General features: G+C 44.3%; 1 protein-coding gene across 3 annotated transcripts in view; it reads right to left on the reverse strand.

Moving 5' to 3' along the window:
- Positions 1 to 21,536, reverse strand: part of LOC144782069 (acylamino-acid-releasing enzyme-like) — a 500,573-nt gene that overhangs the window by 293,659 nt on the left and 185,378 nt on the right. For all 3 annotated transcript variants that reach the window (XM_078661213.1, XM_078661214.1, XM_078661215.1), the window contains 2 exons: positions 7,106 to 7,146; positions 6,870 to 6,991 (listed from right to left, as the gene is read on the reverse strand). In XM_078661213.1, coding sequence (XP_078517339.1) covers positions 6,870 to 6,991; positions 7,106 to 7,146 — 163 coding nt within the window. The remainder of the gene's footprint in view (positions 1 to 6,869; positions 6,992 to 7,105; positions 7,147 to 21,536) is intronic.

Below are 21,536 nucleotides of genomic sequence, written 5' to 3' on the forward strand. Positions count from 1 at the left end.
CGTCACATGGGCCTGAAAGCACGGACTAGGAGGGTTTTGAGGCGGATGCTGCGGGGGAAGGTGTGGACTGACCTCGCCGTTGACCCCGACCACCGCCACGGCGGTTTCCACGGCCGCCACCACGTTGCGTATCACCCTGCGGAGCGTGGCTGGCAGCACGTGTGGGTAGACCCCTTCCGTGGCCACGAAAGGAGTGAAAGGCAGCCGATTGCTGGCACGGGGCCGAGAGGCCCAAGGACTTGGCCGTAGCCCTGGAGTCCTTAAAGCGCTCAAGCGCATGGTCTGCCTTGTCGCCAAAAAGGCGACGGCCATCAAATGGCATGTCCATCAGTGTGTTTTGGACATCGGCCGAAAAGTTGGAAGACCTCAACCAGGCGTGGCGTCTGACCGCCACCGTCGTTGCCATCGGTCTACCTAGTGAGTCGGGGTATCCAGCCCAGACCGGATAGAATATTTGGCTGCATCCCGGCCCTCCACAAGGGCTTGGCCGAGTTTGGCCCGTACCTCCAACGGACACTCTGGCAGCACTTCCGCAACCATATCCCACAGAGAGTGGGTGTAGCGGCCCAAGAGGCATGCGGTGTTGGAAGACCGCAGTCCCAGACTAAGGGAGGAGAAGATCTTTTTACCGTACTGCTCGTACCTCTTGGATTCCCTGTCCGGCGGAGCCGATGGGAATGCGGTCTGGGAATTGGAGGCCTGGATGACCAGGCGCTCGGGGGTGGGGTGGGTGGACAGGAAACATGGGTCGCCCTGGGTCGGTTAAGGCCTCGTTAAACGGCAGCAGAGGCTCGGCTGAGCATGACTGCGGCTCTAGGACCTCAGTGAGGAGGTTAGTCCTCACGGCCGCGACGGGGAGCTCAAGGCCCAAGGCCTTGGCTGCCCTCATCAACACCACAATATAGGTTGCCCCCTCCTCCGTAGCCACGGTAGGAGGCGAGACAAAGCCAGCGTCAGGCGAAGTGTCTATACCACTGGCCTCCCCAAGTTCACCTGCCCAGTCCTCTTGAGACTGGCATTCACGTGCCAGAGGGTCCTCAGACCCCTCCCAATCCTCCTCATCACCCATCTCCTGGTACTCAGGGTTAGCAAAGGATGGGGCCGGTTCATGGAAAGTAAACTCTCCGAACGGCGTCTGAAGCGCCGCTCCGGAACCGGATTGAGGGAGGCGTCGGGGACGGCGCCGCCCGAGAACGGCGCCGGTGGTGACACCTGAGGGGTCGGCGCCGGGGAGGTCGTTAAATCCACCAGCGACGACCCGGATCCGGAACCGGATCCAGCAGGGCCCTGCGGCGCCGGGCCCGAAGGCGCCGGCGGCGGAGCCGAAGCACCCGACGGCGTCGGGACCGAAGCCCCCGACTCGCTAGGACCCCCGGACGGGACTGCTGGGCCCGTAGGCGCCGCGGAGCCCGTCGGAGGAGGGAGGGACCTCATGGCCATGAGGAACCGCTCGATCTCCTCCGGCGCCACGTTAGGCCCCGGGACCGGAGGGTATGAAGCCGGACGCGGCGCCTGCGACTCCGACGGAGCCGCGTGGGCGGTGCCACCTGAACCCCCGGCCGCGTCGGGGGGAGTCAGAAGAGCGATGACGTCTCTTCCACTTCTTGTGCTTACCTGACGACTTCGACCCTGAGGAGTGATGTCGACTCTCGGAGCTATGATGGCTCCGCTCCCGCGACCGGTCCCTCGACCTCCGTCCGGACCGTGACCTCTCTTGGCGCGGGGCCGGCTGCCGGAGTTCGAGCCGCTTACGGGACCGCTCCCGTCTAGCCTTCGAAGTTAGGGCCCGGCAGTCAGAACAGGTCTTGTCGTCGACCAGTGGAGACACCGACGGTGAGGGTCTGTGATCGACATCAGCCTGTCGCAATCCTCACAGGGCTTAAAACCGGGCATCCCTACCGGCACCGTCTGGAGTCGAAGACTCGAAAAGGACGATCAAAAAGATCAAAAAAGTTTTAGTCAAAAAGTGACTAAGGTACCACTTTTTCCGGATCTGCGCTGCAAAAAGAAGAACTGAAGGTCAGCACGCGGAGTCTAAGTACTCCGACGACGTCATCACGGCGCCCCCGACGACGGACACGGAGCCGCAGACGACGCCTACCGACGCGCAAGGGTACTGCTACGCAAAAAAATTCCGGATCCAGTCTGACGCCTGGGGATATTCTAAGGTAAGGAATCTATCACTAACGTGTCTCTTTCAGATGAACTGTATAAAAGGGACTCATCCAAGATCAAGCACCACGGTAACAAGTAGCTTTCTCGTTCCATTTGTACTGCTGCAGGACTGAGATAGGGCTGCATAGGGTTACATCCTTTCCATACACCCTCTCTTCAATATCTATTTCAGTGCTGACAAAGGAATGGATGGGGCTTTATTCTTCAACATAGGACGGGAAGAAAAACAGTTCTATCTCTAATATTTGCAGACTAGAACATGCTGATAGATGTAATACTTGTGGGTATACAATTTGAGTTTGACTTGCAGGCAGGACCAACTTTAGTTACCATTTAGGACAATCAAAATCAGTAATGGTCACTGGCTATACTTAGTAGTGTACTAGATGACCTCAAGTTAACTTGGGAATCCTTAGTTGTTGCATAGAGGCATAGCATTGTGAATCGAGCATCTTGCTTGGCAAGATTCAACAGATGTTAAAGTGAAAAGATCCATTAGACGTCACAGGCAAAACTTGATCTTAGTCTACAGAATAACACATATGGATGAAGTGTTTTCTGTTGCGAGCTTTTTGGCAGCAGTGTGGCTGTTTGCCCCATATTAAAGGATTTAAATATGAGACACAATATTTCCTAGCTGAGACACTAAATTCCATTTAAAGGGTTAGGGCTTGAATGTTTCTTAAAATTAGGATACTGGGCCACAGTGAGGGGTCACCCGGGCAACCTGTTGCTGTCAATTTACAAAAGCACTGAGATTTCACTTGCATTTTTTAGGGAATGTAGGAAAATGCCCCTTCTTGCGGGCACCCCCGCTTTTTGTTATATTTTATTACTGGTTTTTGCACTCTGCACACTCTGACACTGTTGTGCCCAGAGTATGTGCTCAGACTCTAAAAACTTGTCAAATTGGTATACACCGAATTGCCATATTTACCATATCTATAAGTCCCTATTATATGGTACAATGTCACCCAGGGCCTGGAAGTTAACCGTCACTAGTCTGCTGCAGCACAAATTGTGTCACCACTAGCCTGACAGTGCAAAGATGTTTTAAAACTACAAATTTGGACTTGTCAAAATAAACCCCTTTGGCAACTGTAAACCCTCTTTTTAAATATTAATAAGTCATCCTCAAGTTAGCCTTAATGCCCAATAAGGATCGGTGAAAAACATTTCAAAACAGTATAAGTCAGAGTTCAATGTTAAACATGCCCTTACAGTGATGATGCTCTAAAATCTATTTTCACTGTAGCAGGTTTTGGTGATCAATAGGAAACCAATGGGATACTTTATGAAAGTTAAATAAGTTATCTCCGCTTAGGAATCAGCTAAAAAAAAATTGGGGGGGACCTTTTAAAATATTGAATACAAATTCAATTAATTGGCAAAGTTGAATATGTAACAGCTGTTTTGTAAAAGGTACTTTTAAAATGATACATTTATCCTGCCTAAAGCCTCTAGAAATACAATTTGCCGGAGCTTCCAAATGTCACCCAGGAGCTGAATGGCATTTTGATTAGGTGGGAATATTCTCCCAAAGCAGAGACAAAAGGCTTGGGTAGGTGGAGGTGTCCTTTTTCTCTGACTGGAGCACCGCTTTGGCAGGCCCAGGAATGTAATTATCTACCAATGGGCTTTCTCTATCACAGGCAGATTCAGCTCACACCTGGGATTGCCTCTTCTGTTGTCCTTGTTGCCAAACAGGTATCAATTCAGTGGGAGAGGAGCTGCCCCCCTAGAACTGGTTTTGAGTGCCCACAATGGAGGCTTTGCTTATTTTCCTGGCCACAACCCTGAGGTGGGCAATTACTCAAGCCACAACAGGTTCTGACATCTTGGATTTAGATATACAGGGGCACTGAGGGATTGTTTGCAGTAGGGCACACAGGAACTGCTGCACGCTTGAGTAGGGTTACCCTGGAAACATTTTCACTATTTGTCAGTAAGGGGGCTACTGTCACTCCCATCTATTGGCTAATGCCAGGCATAAAAGTGGCATAAATGATCCCTCTGGGCAAAGTCATCCGCGCACAAAACACCAACAACCTCTCCTACACAGATGACACGCAACTCATACTCTCACTCTCGGACGAGACCCCTAACGCCACAAACAAGTTCACCACCTGCATAAGTGTCTCAAGCTCAACACAGAGAAGACAAAAGTAGTAATCATTTGAAAGAACACTTCACCAAGCAAACTGGACATGACTGCACACGTTAACGCCATCACTGCATCCGGTTTCCACACTTTGAAGATGCTGAGGAAGATTCACTCATGCCCTTGTTGCCAGCAAGTTGGACTATAGAAACACCTATGCCAGGATCAGCAAGCAACTTACTAGAAGACTACAAACCATCCAGATGTCAGCAACCAGACTCATTCTCATCCTCCCACAAAGAAATCACATTGCACCACACCTCAGCGAAATACACTGGCTTCCAATCCACAAACACGCTCATTTCAAACCTTTCACACACACATTCAAGGCAATTCGCAACTCGGGTCCCACCTACCTAAACAGTCACATATCCTTTCACCAACCATTCAGGCACCTCTGCTTGGCAAGACTCGCACTCACCACCTTCCCACGCATATACAGAACAAGATCGGGGGCAAGCGTTCTCTTACATCACTCCTAAAGCGAAGGACAGCCTCCTTCTCCACATCAAAGCCTCCTCCTCTCTTCTTGAATTCCACAAGATGAAGAAGACCTGGCTTCTCAATTAACCAACCTACAATTTAGGTAGAGCTGCTGACACACATCTGCTAAGGGCCAGGATACCCTCATGGGTGATAGTGTGCTTTAAAAATACACATACCACCACCACTGGGCACCTTCTTCAGGACACTGCTAGACTTGTAGAATACAGAAAAAGGACTGCGCCTGCTTTTGTGACCTCTGAGGAGAACCCCAAGTGCTCCCACATATACCCAGGACATAGAAGTGGACTTCAAAGGCCAGTTGGCTGACCTCCTGTTAAGCTACAGTGACATAATAGCTGCAAGAAGCCCAATTTCCAGAAGAGCCCAGCTGACCAGATTAACTGGACCTGCCGTGGTGGCTTCTGTTGTAGTGAGTCCTGATCCCCATAGTGCTGTTCCCGAGGTCATGGAAAGCTTGGTTGGGGTGACAGTGTACTCCTCCTGCCAAAGTGCCAAAGCTAGGACTTTCACATTTCTTCCCAATTTGTTCCTCTGAAGAACCGACGTGAGACTAGGACCACTGTCAAGCTAAAGCAGTAGACATTGAATCATCGGTTGGATCCAATAAGCTGGTTCACCCCGCTGAAGGAGATCGAACTTCCAGAAAAGTTTCTAAGTCCGAAAGTAGAGGGCTTCACCAAGAGCGATAAAGAGCAGAAACCGATCAACATCCAGCACGGATGCCGTATTTTGCTCTGCTTGAAGCTTTCAAGCCTTCAACAACTGCACCAGGACGCCGCTATTAGGCAACCCGCCGTCTAACCCCAAGTTCAGATCCAGATTGCAGTTTGCCCTGTCAACAACTTATCGATGACCACCTATTATCCAGAAATTTCCAAGCCCGGAGGTAACTCTTTGGCCAGGGACCCACCATGGCTTTGTATCTAACCCATGCTCCATCGCAGTCGGCCTTTGCCCCATTGTCTTCTATAATTCAATCCTCTGAAGTATCATAGGCCAACACCTAAAACCACAGCACTATTCAAGATGGGGTTTTGATACAACATGTATGAGGAGCCTATAATGGTTGGGTATGCTTCTCTTTTCTATTTGATGGGTGCCTGGTTTAATATTGGGAATAAGGAGAATCATATTTGCGACTGGTATTCACAGAGAGCGTATTCTTTAGGTGTGACACCAGTGTGGCCACCTAGAGACCTGCCCCGTAAGATATTTTGCCATTAAAGGAGTAGAGCTCTGAAGTTCATTGTACGACTTAACCAAAGTACATGTACAATGTTTCTTTGTTGTAATATATGTATTAGCTTTCAAACAATAGGCTTGCTAATGGTTTGGTCATACTATGATCACACTGTTAGTTAAGATATATAATAAGGTAGAAGAGAAGATATCACTTTCCAGGCAAGTGAAAACAAGACCCACAGCCACAGCACAGTCCTAAGATGCCTAACAACCTCATAACGTTTGATATCAAAGAATCCACATTGAAGTTAACTTTTAACTTGTGCAAGGGAAGTATATGACTCAACAGGAAACCACAAGTTTTTAGTTTTGTAACCGTCTATTGTGTTACTTACCATTTAATACATAACTAATGAAATGCACAACACTGATTTGCAAATGGAGACAGGTCAATTAAATACTAACATTAAAGTCAAAATTAAGAAGGGGTATGCATTCACAAAACTAGATCCTAGACAAACCTTTTGAATATACGTTGCTGCTTACCAAGTCCACCATTTTACGTTTGTACACAAATCTACTTTGACTACACTCAGAGTCCAGTCTACATTATGTTCTATGCCCAGAACAAGTTGACCTGCATCTTCTGTCTATACCAAACAAGCAGCTAAAACCCCTTGCAATTTATATCGTCCATGTACTATCTAAATGCTCCCCCGTTCCGCTGAACTTGAAACCACCAGCATTTTGTGCTTACAAAGAGTTCAATAAAAAAAAGAAAAACATACATATTTTAGCCTTTTAGTTGGGAAACTCTTTAGGCTCCAACTATGTCCATTCTCACCATGAGCAGCTTGAAACACTGCAAGTGGGGCCCAAACACACCAGACTCGAGGTAAACAATGCGGCACTGGTCAGGGCTCAGTCGTGGGGAAAAGACAGCCTTTGAATCATCTGAGAGGAGTTCTGCAAAGACAAGGTATAGGATGAGGCTTGGAGAGAAGGATAGCCACATGTAAATATAAATCTGTTGAGAGGTGGAGCTAGGTCACAAAGTAAAGTGGAATAAAATGCACTTACCACATTTCCCTCCAGTTAGATCCACATAAAACAGAGCTGATCTGAAAATGCAAGAAAAAATAAAAGTTTTATTTCCTTCTGAAATTGTGCATCATCACATAAATCAGAGAAACTTTATCAGGTTGGATCGACATGTTTGAAACCAGAGCAGCAGCACATTCCAATCTGTAAGAAACTAGCAACCAGGACAACACTCATTTCATTTCAAAACTTTATTCGATTCAATGCAAAGAATCATAAAAGTAGAAGTACATTTACAAAACACAGTAAAGATCCATTATAAAAAACAGTTTTACAGTTTATGGCACTATAAAAATTCATTGGCAGATAAAGTCACATAACCATATTATTACGTTCAGTTAATAATTTCTGGGTGGTACATAATTCATTGAGCAAGGGTATTTTTAAGAACAAATAAAATAAGTAGCAGAGAAAATCACGGTGCAGAAGTATAAAATGTACATATCAGGTGGTCTGATTCTTGGGGCAAAGTTTTAGCCATACCGTTTCCTAATCAGGAGTGATACGCGTATAAAGTTCAACATTGCACAACAGACTGTAGGGGATGACAGAGATATTAAGAAATCATAACCCTCTTTGTAATGGCGTATTTGTTTTTCCTTGAGAATCGGTTTGATAAACCGGGTTCTCGGGTCTTTATATAAGGAACAAAAAAGAACAAGATGCATTGTGTTTTGGCTATCTTTGTTATTACAATTACAAGGGGGGAGTTCCTCACACCAACCCCTCTGTATAGGAAATGCGAAAAGAAAATGCAGAGTATGTAGCCTAAATCTTGTCAAATAAAAACGCCATTGTAGATGATTTGTGAAGGTCAGATAAAACTGGTGCTGTAAGGCAGCCTTAGGGGCATAGGGGCTGTCCATGCAATTTACAATCGAAGATTTCCAGTAATTCGATTTGATTACATTTTTAATATCTCCCTGTATATTTTCAGGATTGTCAAAGGTATCACCCAAGCCTATTTTATGAAACATTTCATTTACGTAGGATAGCCAGGGGATTTGATTCATATTTGACAATTTTAAACAGTCCTGGAGGATATCTTTAGTGAGCTGCAAATCCTCCGATAACCATATTTTGCCCCACAACAATAGAGGCGAAAGACGAATAATATCACCTACATAGTTTAAACCTAATTCATTATGGGCGAATTGGTTTGAGGAGCCTGATGGGATGGCCAGGACACGTTTTAAAAATTTGTTTTCCATAATCTGTACCGTGTCAGGGCTATCTGTCCCCCAGACCCCTGCCCCATAGGTAGCAATCGACAGACATTTGGCTTTATACAGAGTTTTTAAATGTGTAATGGGTTTTTGGCCTAGTTTGCCACAGAAGCGGAACAATCCCTCTATTGAGCGACTAGCACTCTGGACTCGTGTCTTCATTAACGGTGCCCAACTTAGTTTGTGATTAAAAAGATTTCCCAAGTAATTAAAATTTTCAACCTTGTCAATGACGAAGTTACTCACTACAAACTTTCTGCTCTTGGTGCCCTTCGGGCCACAGACCATGATAAAAGACTTAGCAAAATTTACTTTAAGGTCTAGGTCCAACATATATTTATGAAAGGCGTCAAGGCAGTGCTGCATGCTGTTTGCTGTAAGTGTCATGAGTACCGTATCGTCGGCATAGGAAAGCATTGGAATGCTTCTGCCATTGACTTTTGGAAAATCGTGACAATGGTCCAACAAGTATTTTTCCAGGCCATTAGTATATACAAGAAATAAAAAAGGAGCTAATATGCATCCTTGTCGGACACCCTCGGTCGAGGGAATGGACTTGGTTTTCTCTCCCCCTGGCCCAAACCTTATGGCCACCGTAGTAGATTCATGAAGTCTACGAAGAAGAGTGACCAGGGGTTCCTCAAAACCCATTTCCTCCATCATTTGCCACAACTTACTACGACAGACAGTGTCAAATGCACTTGATAGGTCCATAAAAGCAAGATGGATTGAAGATTTTCTTGCCTTTGTGTATTTCCCAATAATTAGGGCCAAATTAAGGCACTGTTCAACAGTGCCTTTGCCTTTTCTGAATCCATATTGGGAATTTACAATGAGACCCACCGAATCCGCCCATGATTCTAATCTTGCTAAAATGACCCTGCCCAGAATCTTGCATGATGCATCAATTAATGAGATTGGGCGATAGCATCGGGGATCTGATCTATCGCCCTTCTTAAAAATTGGCACCACCACTGCCTCCTTCCAGGATGCCGGAATATGGCTAGTGACAACTGCTTTAAAAACATTCAACAACACAGGTGCCCAGACCTTGACATTGTGTTTAAAAAAGTCCAAAGGTACTCGGTCGGGGCCAGGTGCTTTTAGTGGTGTGCCTTTTAATAACGCATCCTCCACTTCTTGCAGAGTCAACGATAAACTCAGGGAAAGGGAAGATTGGGGAACCACAGATACCCTTACATCCCCTGACGATATCACATTTAGTTGAATTTTATGAGGATTGAAAATGTTCCCAAAGTGAGTTTCCCATGAATCACAGTCAATCTCCATCACAATATTGTCCATACCATTATTTGCAAAAAGGGGGCGATTGATGACTTCCCAGAAAAGTCTACTATCCTTAAGTTCCGTTGACTTTTCTAAATCTTCCCAGGCTTGATTTTTTAAACCCAACTTCCTTGATTTAATAGCTTCTTTATAAGCTAATCTAGCTGCTCTAACCGATTCTATATCCCTAGGTTTTTGTTTTAATGCTGCTTTCAGCGATCTCTGCGTTGCTGAACATGCAGCATCAAACCATCTGGGGCCTAACTTTTTATTTTTACCAATTGGTTTTATTAGGCGCTCAGCTACATGCTCACATAGGGATTCAAAATTACCTATAACCTCTTCTGAACTGGTTGTAGGTATGAGGCAGGCCTCATATTCAGCGCTATATCCATTCAGGATCTCTGCCTCAAGACCCACCACGTCTATTTTACCCCATTTAAGGGTAATACCTTGATTTTTGCTATACTTTACCGGTTGCTCCCAGATAGAATGTTTGGGTTTAACCGGACAAGACAAGGTTAGAATTAAAGGATTGTGGTCACTGGCAGCGTTAGGTATTACTTCCAACTTATCAACATAGGAAAGGTGCCCACTAGAGACAATTACAAAGTCGATAAAACTCATGGTGCCCCTGGTTCCCTGAAACGTCGGTATAGGCACAGAGTTTGGGCCAACCCAGGGCTCCAATATGCATAAATCATTTAAAATAATGATGTTATTTAACGCATCCCCCTGAGGTGTGTGTTTGAAATGTAACAGCGGTTGATCATGTGAGTCTGTCAAACCACACACCTTTGAATCACCATGGGCACATAATGAGCAGTTAAAATCTCCCAACCAGATAACAAATAGTTGGGGTTGTTCTTGACGTTCCCTAGCTATGGTCCTTTCTAATTCTGAGATTACAGTTGTCTCGTTGTTGTCAAAGATATTGTAGTACCAGTTGATCAACAGCAATGGTTCAGGGAACAAATTAACCAGCATTAACACTTGAAACCAAGGTGAATCAACTATTATAGAGGCCGCAAGTTTACATAATTTTAAGGAGGTTGCTGACATCAAACCACCTTTTGCCCTGCCCATTTGAGAGGGTACTGCTAAGGTGTTAAAGGCATGAAAACCCTCCATACTCTGGACAGTTCTGCTCCATGTTTCCTGCAGGCACAGGATATCACAGTCCCCCACAAAGTCCAGCCATGCCTCATCCTCCAGTCTTGATGCAAGTCCAGCAATATTCCACGAAATTAGGCCCATCTTTTGATCATTTTTGTTTCTCATATCTGGTTCTGTTACTACTTCTAGATTGTTCCCAGAAAGGATTGGACTTGAATCACATTCTTTGGTAGAAAATACCTTAAGAACTTGAACATCGAAAGTTTGGTCATCATCGGTGGGAGCAATCTCCAGTGAATTGCCATTGCCACTTTCCCCCTTCTCCGTCAAGCTGGGCTCTCCTATTGCTGGATTATCAGTAATCCTAGGAAGATCTTGTGATGGTCAATCGATCTCTTCCATACCTACAAGTGGGTTAAAGCGATTTCTCAAGGGAACATTATTTGGGGGCCATCCTACGTAATCCTCTCCCTGATACCTTGGTCTTAGATTGTTATGCCAAGCTTGCAGGGAGTAATTGTTATTGCTATGGATTGGGCCCCAGGACAACACACTTCTCACTTTGGACTAGCCATGCCAAATCAATATAAATGCTACTGTTCTCCTGCCAAGGTTGGCATGAACTACTCAGCTATGCCCATCTCACCATTTTAATGCATGTAGATTCCTTCCAAAGCTCCTATTATCCAAATGGCTAATTTTCTTTACTCTATTCATGTACATTTAGATCATTTATGTATGCAATGTGGTACATGCACTCCATAAATTCCAATTTCCAAGAGGCACATCACTGATTTTGATGTGATCTAACTTGTCTCATGAACCCAATGTCCTTTTGCACAGATACCCAAATGGCCCATGTAATGGCCTTATAAACACCCTCAGCAGTCGCCTGTCTGCATGTTTTAGCAGAATAAAGGAAGCCACTGAAAGATGCTCTTCCGGCTAACATAGGGCTGTAACAGCTTAGTGCAATAGCAGGCCCGGAACCATCACGTCTTCATGCAACAGGCAAAGAGTCACAATGCAAAAAGAGAAAGAACATGCTATCAGTGGGAGCATGATGAAACAATGTGGGCTGTGCCCTTCTACATTTGAAAAAGAGGGATTATTTTAGATCAGTGAAGGCACGAAAAGGGAGGGTGGTCAACAATTACAATGCATGTCCCCAAAGGGGCCCATCATTCACAGTGGGTAAAAAAACAATGACCTTATGTGTGATCTTTTCATTTTCTGGGACTGGTAAAGTTATAAAGTTGTTACAATTATTGCAATTTTTTTACAATGACGTAATGTCGAGACTTACTCTTTCCAACCTCTTCTGGCCTTTGAAATAGAATACTGACATGTGACTGATCCTACTCCTGCACAGTTGGCCTTTTACAGGTGAGCCTAATTTTCAACTGCCCAATCCACTGTCCTGTTAGTCTTCAGGTAGGATGATGACATGTAAATGACTTTGACCTAAGACCTAAGTCTTCCTGCCTGCCATGTGACTACTGTGTAAGCAGCCCTGAGTCATGTGAGACACAGTCACCAAGTCTGGTATTGTAACCAGTCACTCCCAAGTTCCAGCATAAGAAGCGCTATTGGCTAAAAACCTAAACTGACTCAAGATATCACATTACCAGGTCTACCATCCTTAACCCCTTCGATGCTCATGACGGAACGGTTCCGTCATGAGCGTCGGTTGGCCTGTGCTCATGACGGAACCGTTCCGTCATGAGGCGGTGGGCTCAGTAGAACCTTCAGCACAGCGCGAAAATTCGCGCCGCGCTGAAGGTGTTACAGCAGATTAGAGAGAGGCAACCCAACAGGCAATATTGAAATTATGTTACTGACATACACGTATTTCCTAGTAACAAGGATACAAAAAAGAATTTTCATTCAATTTCTACCCAATTAAAGAAATACAAAAACACACCAAAGCGGTCAAATATAATTGGTATCAGTTGTTTATCTGGAGTTTGGTGGAAGGTTGAATGACACTTATGACATTCATGCTGATTGGAGCGTCGGGATGCACACACACTGTTCAGATAGACCAGGCTGGAAGTGCCCTTCAGGTGCAGGTCAGCAGCCAGAAACAATATTAAAGAGGTGCTCATCTTGTCCAAATCTCAAACCAACTCACTGGGCTTTTGGATGTGCCCCCAATGGAACACACACCTGTCCTACAGATGGAGTACAATTTCGACACCCCTCCACAAAGGCAGATGTATGACTTCTAGTTAAATAGTTTAGGTTATAGAGATAATCCCTATACCAGGAGCTTGTGTAAACTGCTTCAGAACTAGCCCATTAAATACAAAAAGATAAACTAAGGGCAGACTGACTAAAAACAGCAGAAGGAGCAAAGAACTGGAGATAAGAGTGGAGGAAGTTGAGAGGTGACATCAAAACTTCCTGAACCTACTAAACAATGGGGAGAACAGGTCCAGGAGAAACAACTTGTTGATTAGAGGGGATCCAGAGGAAATCCAGCAGTCACAGATCTAGACCACTATGTTAAAGGTCTCTTCCTTAGACTTTTGCAGTGGACTGGCAACTCTAACATAGAACTATATCGCACTCACAGGCTACTATGAACATAAAAAATGAGAAACAAGTTGATTCCAGATGTGCAGATGAGAGTCCACTTTTTTAAGATCAAAGAGAAGCTCCCGAGGGCTGCCAGGAAAGCTGAACCTATCACATACAGGATTTGCCTCCTCATGGTATTCCAGGACACTTCACCAACCACATTTGCAAGGAGGAAGGTCCTCACGATAGTAACGATCTAATTATTTATAAAGATCCATTATATATGGGGATACCTTTCCTGGCTGTTCCTTCAGGTGAATGGCAAGCAACATGCTGTGACGACTATAGAAGAAGCAATCAAACTGTGGAATATTTTGCCAAACTGAGAAAATGAAGGCAATTTATCAAATGAAGTGCTTTTGAAATGGCAATCTCAACTATTCAAGGAGGGCAAGAAACAAAGGCTGACTGGAGGATGGGCTGGAAACTGATGTGGATCCAGGCCTGCAGCCCCTTCCCAAAGCAGAAATTAAATATTCTCTGTAATTACTTTGTAAGAAGATCCAGTGTCATTGGTGTTAAAACCTGCTCGGTGGTACCTAGCTGCTATGCAACTGGAATGTATTCATGTGTGCAGTTGAGTACATTTGATCATGTTTACCCAATGTAATATCACTTATCAAATGTCATTCTTGCTTTGCCCCTGGTAAGAAACATGTAAATAAAGTTGTTTAAAAAGAGTATACAACTCCATATGCCACACTCACAGCAATGCATAGTCCTACTGCTGTGCAGCCTGCCTCAATCGAGCCACAATACAGCGAACATAACACAACACAAGATCACTTACCATCATCACAGGCCTATCCTGGTACACTGGTATAAAATGCAGCACCAAACTCATAGTTAGGCATTGGGCAAACCAGGAACTCATGACTCACAAACAGAATGGACAGTCTCTCAAATACCCAACAACCTGCTGTTGCAGTCTCCCCAACTCGCTCACAACATACCTTCATCACCACACACGCAACCACCTCAAGTCACATAATGCAAAAAAAAATCATACATTAGATAATTTATAAGAGAACCACACCCATCGTCATGCCTGCACATATACCTAAAATCTCCCGGCTGTAAATCCACGACAACACAGAATACTACATGCCTCAACCCAGCCCCAGTATGCCGCAAAACCCACAGTCACATGCCACAGTATAACTGAGACAACTATGAATACTATGCGGTTATGCAACAGCAGAAATGTACTGTTTCACTACCAGGTAGCAAAAGCTATCATTGTCTAAAACATAAAAATATTAAAGTCTTAGGACTTTAATGTTGCAGCCGTTAAACAATGTTCAACTCTTCATGGAATAAAATGTATCTAAACTAAGGGAAGACTACATGCAAGACCCACGCAAGCTAACAATAGGAGCATTTGTCTCTGGAAAACTAAAAGTTAGTTACCCAAAGGAATGAGATTTTAGAGGGCTAGTGCTTGGTAAACAGGGAGTAAGCAGTCAGACTACAGAGAGCTTCATTAAAATATTGAAGAGCTCTAAAGTCAGAAATAGTTTATATTTATGTCGCGAGAATTGGAAGGATGCATCACAAGCAATAGTTGCATTTTAATGGGTTGTATGTATGACAATCCATTGCCCACACTGATATCGCAGGCATTTACATCGCGGCACTAACATCGCAACGGCGATCACAGAGGCAATTTTTTCATCGCACGTTGTTGCGACGCAAATGCGGCCATGTCATTGGATAGCGTGTCACATCGGCGACTTTACATCGCGCGACATGACAACGCGATGTTTGAGCCCTACCACACGTTTGAAATCTTTTCATCCAATGCGTGATCCCGGATTTAACGCTTGGCCCCCAGCGGGTTGGGGGGGGGGGGTATATATCGTATTGCCCACCGTGTCTGCAGCCTTTTGTGTCTGTGTTGTGGATGTGAGCAGCCGTGACCCTGTGGACAGACTTTGCAATCGGTAAGTGTCTCCTGTCCAAAACTGTCCTTTTTTATGTAACCTTTGTCTGTCTCATTTATGTGTAATGTCTTTGCAGATACGTGATCATGGTTGTTTTTTTCGCACTCCAAACTTTTGTACCACATTAGACCTTGATTAATCGCCGCCTCTTCAATCCAGAGTCAATGGTTTCATTGGAATTATATCAGTGCTTTTCCTGGATGTTTCAGTTGCTGAAAGAAAACATTTCGGTGTAAAAATATGGTTGAAAAGCCGGTATTACCGCGTGAAATGGAGCCAGATTTACCCACTGCCATCCTTATTCCTCATGTCTCTGGGGACTCTCTGGGGACCCTCGGGGTCCAAACTGCAGTGGTCTGAATTTTCTCCACTGCAGGAGTTACCAATACCATGGCTATTTTCAGGCCAACTTGTTATGGGGCCCTAGTGGTAAATCGTTGTTTGTCACTGGAACTGAACAGGCATAGGAGTCTCGAACCCTGGTTGGCAGCACCAAAGTTCGAACCCTGGTTGGCAGCACCAAAGTCGGCACTGAGGCGGCTTCTTTAATATTTAAACCTGGCACCTGTTTTGTAATGCTTTGGATTCATTGCACGTTTTTACACGAGACTGCAGTTAATTCCCATCGCAGGCCTGTCGTTGTCATTGCACACGATATGCTCGCCGTGAAAGTGTTGCTTTAATATTTACACCTGGTACCTTTTTTGTGTTGCTTTAATATTTACACCTGGCACCTGTTTTGTAATTGTTGGTTTAATGAGACTGCAATTAATTACCATCGCAGGCCTGTGCACGTTTTTTACACGAGACTTCAATTAATTACCATCGCAGGCCTGTGCACGTTTTTACACGAGACTGCAATTAATTACCATCGCAGGCCTGTCGTTGTCATTGCTTTAATATTTACACCTGGCACCTGTTTTGTAATTCTTTAGATTTTTGCACGAGGCTGCAATTACATCGCAGGCCTGTGACATGCGTTGTAATTGCATGCGATGTTCAAGCCATCGCGCCATTGTAGCACGCGTAGTAGAAGACTGCGATGTCAATGACCCTGCGATGTAAATATCGCGATGCGATGGCACCGCGATGTATTGACACCAATGTAATTGGTGTTTCCCATTGAAAACACACACCTTGCAAATCTCGATCATGAAAGTCATATGTCCCTAAACAGATTAACCATTTCTGCCAGCATGCTGCTGAGCAAATATCAATGCCATGCCAACAGACTGCTTAGGTGATGCCCTTCGAAAAGCTTCAGTTGTACTTATTATTGACGTCCTACTCCTTGTGGCACATGATTTCTTAATTCTACTTTAAACGGAATGCAATGCAATGATGCCCTAGTCCCTACCTACAGCACCCAGGAGTACTAACATAAGTGTAGCGGCTGTGCTGGCAACCACAACTCCGCTTCATAGTAACACCTAATTTCAGAAGAGAGCTCCTTAGAAATGTAAGACTCTAAACGTTTGAACTACATCTCTCAAAACACTTGGCAGGAGGGCTCATTTACCCTAAAAAACTGTTAGACTCTTTAGAGCAAAATAATTCTCAAATGATCCTAACGTATCTAGTTCTCAGACAAGGGTAGTACCTCAAGATCACTCACATATCAACAATTTGTAAGGCAAGGTGTCATTCTGAAAGGTTTCAAGTAATCTTCTACACAAATTCATATTAGTCACTATGAAATCTCTCACACTCAGTATGCATGCATTGGGGAGTATGGAATAGAGGTAGCCCTATAGTGTTGATAGCTGACATGGGCAGGCAAGAGGTGCTCTTACCAAAATTTTGTTAGAGCCACTTATCTTTGCCATTTTAGGTGCATTATCAGTACAGAAACATGTGGGCCTAATGCACGCAAAGTCACCTGGATTCACAAGGCGTTCTACTTTTCTACACAATATCACATTAATGATTTTTCCAGCATATAGGTCTATGACCGTTCGTAGAGGAAGATGAAACTAAAATGAACTCCATAAACCACTTTTGAACTACATGAAGTACAGCTTTCTACTGTACTGTGAAGTAAATAAAAAAAAATGCAAGATGCGATTTTATCAACAACAGTATGAATACTCAGGACATCAGAAATATACTGCTAGAATGGAAGGTCTATTGTTTCTCATAGGCAATACATCACATCCTCTCACGATTTAACCCTCCTGCAATCCTCACATAAACTATGCAGAAAGGTAACTGTTTCTCAGTTAATTAAGGTAGCTCTACCTCTGGGGTAATTTGTGGAACCGTACGAATACTGCACCACAACTACAGATGTTATTCAATCGGGTATTGAGAGATTCATCATCACAGGCATCATATACTATGGTCTAAATACCGCAAAGTAATTTCAACATCAGTTTGTACTCCTTTCAGTACTGAAAATAATTTCAGGAAAGAAAATGTTGAAATCCTGCTCTTGGCCAGAAAAGCACTGAAATGCTATATGCAGTTAGATTGCTGCTTTTTCTGCTTCAGAATAAAATTAAATCCTGAAATTTCAGTTTCGGAAGACCTTTGAGCCATATTATCGTTTTGTTAGTGTGTGTTCAGCGAACAAAGTTCCTTAAGCTTTGGCACAGTAAGGTCAACCATGCCACCCACTTGTCTTTCGAGGCATTACAGTTAACTACAGCGTTGGCCTAAGTTCTTTTGTTTTGTTGATCGACTTTATTCTGCTTTCTGACTGCCTTTGAGTATCAATAGTGTTATATCACTAGGCATTGTGGAGTGCTTTGGTCTGGAGATGGTGATCTTGATCTACAATCCCAAAGAACCATTCAGCTTTCACCGAGGCACATCCAGAATGTTCAGAAAGCATGTTATCATCATGATACAAACCTAGAACTCCATTTCCTGCAAAGTATTATCACAAACAGCTTTTCTGCCAGTTATTGCTTTAAAAATGGCTAACTGTACTCAATAGTTCGGCAGCTGTAGTCAACAAAACTTAATGTCCCTTGCGGCCTTCTTGAAAATGGGCCAGCAGTAAATGCTGATTACACATCCAGTGTTTGGCCATCCCTATGACCCCATTAATAATATCTGGAACATAACATAAATTGTACATGCCGGACACTTACTTCGGTGAGAAAAAAGACTTTTAGTAGCTCGATGCACTGGCTCCTAAATACTGCTTCTGCCTGCTGGTAGCAATTTGGTACAAGAAGGTAGGATTTTTCAAGAGTTAGTGTGCTAGAGAAGCAAACCGCGCCAAAACAAGATTCGATCGATAAACCCGTCTTTAAAGCTCCTTAACCAATTTTCAAAAATTTAGACTGCACTACAAACAAGTGGAGATTAAAGGCCTCTTTTCCTTTCTGGAACACAGCCGATTTCCCAGCTCCAACCAGCTGCTTGTGCCTTCAGAGAGGCCTGACCAGGAGGGCAGGGTCACTGATTCGGAGTAAGCGGGCCTAGTTCAGATTCCAAACTTCCTTGTGTACTTCACGGATTCTCAACACAGGGCAGAGTTTTCGTATTATCTGCGTCCACACCAAAGCCAGTAGGAAGGTCCCTGCTTTTTCATGGGCTAGTTCATCCTTTCTGTGGGCACCCTGCGCTCCCAACACCAGCAAATATTAAATTGTAGTCAGTTTCATCAGTACCGTTGGTCAACTTGTATGTTCTAATGGCTAAGTTCTTATCATTATTTTGTAGTCACGGAGGTAGAACAGCAGGTCAGCAATCTTGATTCTTTTGACAGTATGTATCATCTTCGAAGTTGGGCAGCAACAGCCCTCTTCTAGAGTTGAACGGGCCTCTTCTGCTTCCAAGCTCTGCACAAAGTAAGTTTGTGGTTTGACGGTCATTAAGACGTGTTCAGACTTCCTGGCCAATGTTGGCTTTTGAGAAGCACACACAATTCTTGGCTCATACAGCAAATGGCCCCACAAAAAACTGACTGCTGCCTTCTTGCGACAAGTTCCTTTCCTGCATAGGGGCACTCTCCATGAGACGTGATCATTGAAGGTTATTGTGAAGCTTCGACCTCCAACACCACTAAATACAGTGATCTAGCAGAGGTGGTGGAAATGTCCACCAGAAACCCCACCCTGTATAGTGCAGGACAGTCACCATTAAAAAGCGAGCGGCCAGCTTGAAGCTTTCCAAAATATTCCAACTCTAAATGGTAAAAAGGGATGCTGATAGAAAAGGCCTGTTGCATTTGTTCTCTTCTAGAACTGAACATTGGTCTCACCAAAATTGGTTTGGTGACAAGATCCCAGACACCTTAGAAAAACAGCTCAAACTACATACTTTGTGTTCACTCTCAGCATAAGGGCACCTTTGAAGATTTGCCCCACCATTCACATTCTTAAAGCCAACTCCTTCAAAACCCACTGGGGGAATCTCCCTCCACAGATCTATGCTGTTGGCCTTTGTAAGGTCATCAAGGTCAAGGCCTGACTTCTCTACCCAGCTACATTGTAGAGAATCACAAACAGGTTGAGTGTCTGCTGCCAGCATGAGCTACAATGAGACTTTCTAAATTCAGTTCCCAAGGGAGGTGCAACCTTGCACTGCAGCCCACACAAACACATACACACACATTTAACGGAGTACCAACCACTTGCCCTTACTGAACAGGTAAATACACAAACAGGACAAGTCAAGCCGTCTCCTTGTTGTTAAAGGAAACACATGCATTGAGACATATTTTGCTCAACTTCAGTGGCTACTTCTGCTTCTTCAACTTAAGATTCACTGTTTTTGCCTTGTGTTTAACTGTAATAGCTTACTGGCTTTACCTTATTTATGTTCTCTAGCTTTATTACATACTCCCTCTCAAAGTCTTTTTCCCTGCTACTTTATATTTGTTTTGTATTAGGAATTTTAATTCCTCAAGTTCTTCATCTGCTGCCTATCATTTGCCCCCTTAAGATGTAAACTGCAGCATGAACTTCCAGCCCACATAAAGCCAACATCATCAATATCCCGGTTTAAAAAATGTATGAAAGCCTATCTCCTCAAGTTAGCTAATGATCCTCAATCTAAATCACATTTGCTCTATTCTGTATTCATTTTCCTGTCTACAGCACTTTCGGTAGGCATGCTACTAGATTATGAATATAATGGGGGCGTGGCTGCGCGCCGGCGGCAGAGGACGGCTTTCCCGTGAGCTCCGCTCTGGGCTTAATCACGGATGCCGTGAGGACCTTTTCTGCCGTTTTTTGAATGGCGCTTTCAGCACACAACAACGTCGGAAGGTGGGCAGACAATAATGGTGCACTTCTGCGTGTTATTTAAGCAGCGGAACGCCGAAGTTTTAAATCGGTAATTTTAGCTTGTCTCCTCATCACGGATGGCCGCCATTTTGTTTGTTTACAGCGTGAATGCCTTCCTACATCGTTTTTTCAGCATTGCTTCTATACTCAGGCGCTAATGACTCAGGAAATAGTGTTATGTCACTTTTTTCAATCTAGACTCGTTTTTAAGTGCTCAGTATGGGTCTAATGCACTGTACCTGTCGAGTCCAGCTTTCATTGCAGTTCCTATGAGGAATTTTGGCCGCCATTTTAGAACACCTCCATGTGAAGAGCTCTGTTTCTTTTTGTTTACCCTAAAAATTTACACGCTCTGGAGAGGTTACTTGAATGTATTTACTGGCATGCAGACCCATCGCCTCTTATCTTCTGGTGTTTCCTACTGACATTTTGTTGCTGTTTTTACGTATTATATCTGAGGAGACCCTAATGCCTCTGAGTCCTGCTGGGTTTTGATCTAAATTTCGCCTCTTTCAACGCTAACACCATCAATGTGACATTGCCTTCGCCTTAACACCTTATTTGTGGACTGGCATTGGTAGACGCACCTTTTTTGTGCAGTGTGGCTTGTATCACCAATATGCCATATGTCTTCTTCTTGCCCTTTCCAATCCAATGAAGACAGCAGCACTCAAGGGTAGTGCATGCTTTTGACTGTTCTCTATTTGCCGCATCATTTCTGCCGCACATGGTTTGCACCTCTTACTAACCAGCATCTCTAAGCCAGTGGGTGTTCATATTTTTATTGTGACCTGCTGTTCAAGGTGGTGCCCTCATACGTTATTCGTACTACTGTGTGCATCCCTGACAGGTGTTCACTATCATGGCAAATGTCTCTACTTCACCAAAAATGTCACAGACTGGAGCTAAACCTAAGAGGCCTAAGAATAACCCGCCTTCCCCCATTAACTCTTCATCTAATCCTGTCCTGGATTCCATCCTTGAGGAGGTGCGGGGTCTCCAACCTTTTATGACT

The sequence above is a fragment of the Lissotriton helveticus genome, chromosome 9 (genome assembly GCF_964261635.1).
Source record: "Lissotriton helveticus chromosome 9, aLisHel1.1, whole genome shotgun sequence".
Classification (NCBI taxonomy): domain Eukaryota; kingdom Metazoa; phylum Chordata; class Amphibia; order Caudata; family Salamandridae; genus Lissotriton; species Lissotriton helveticus.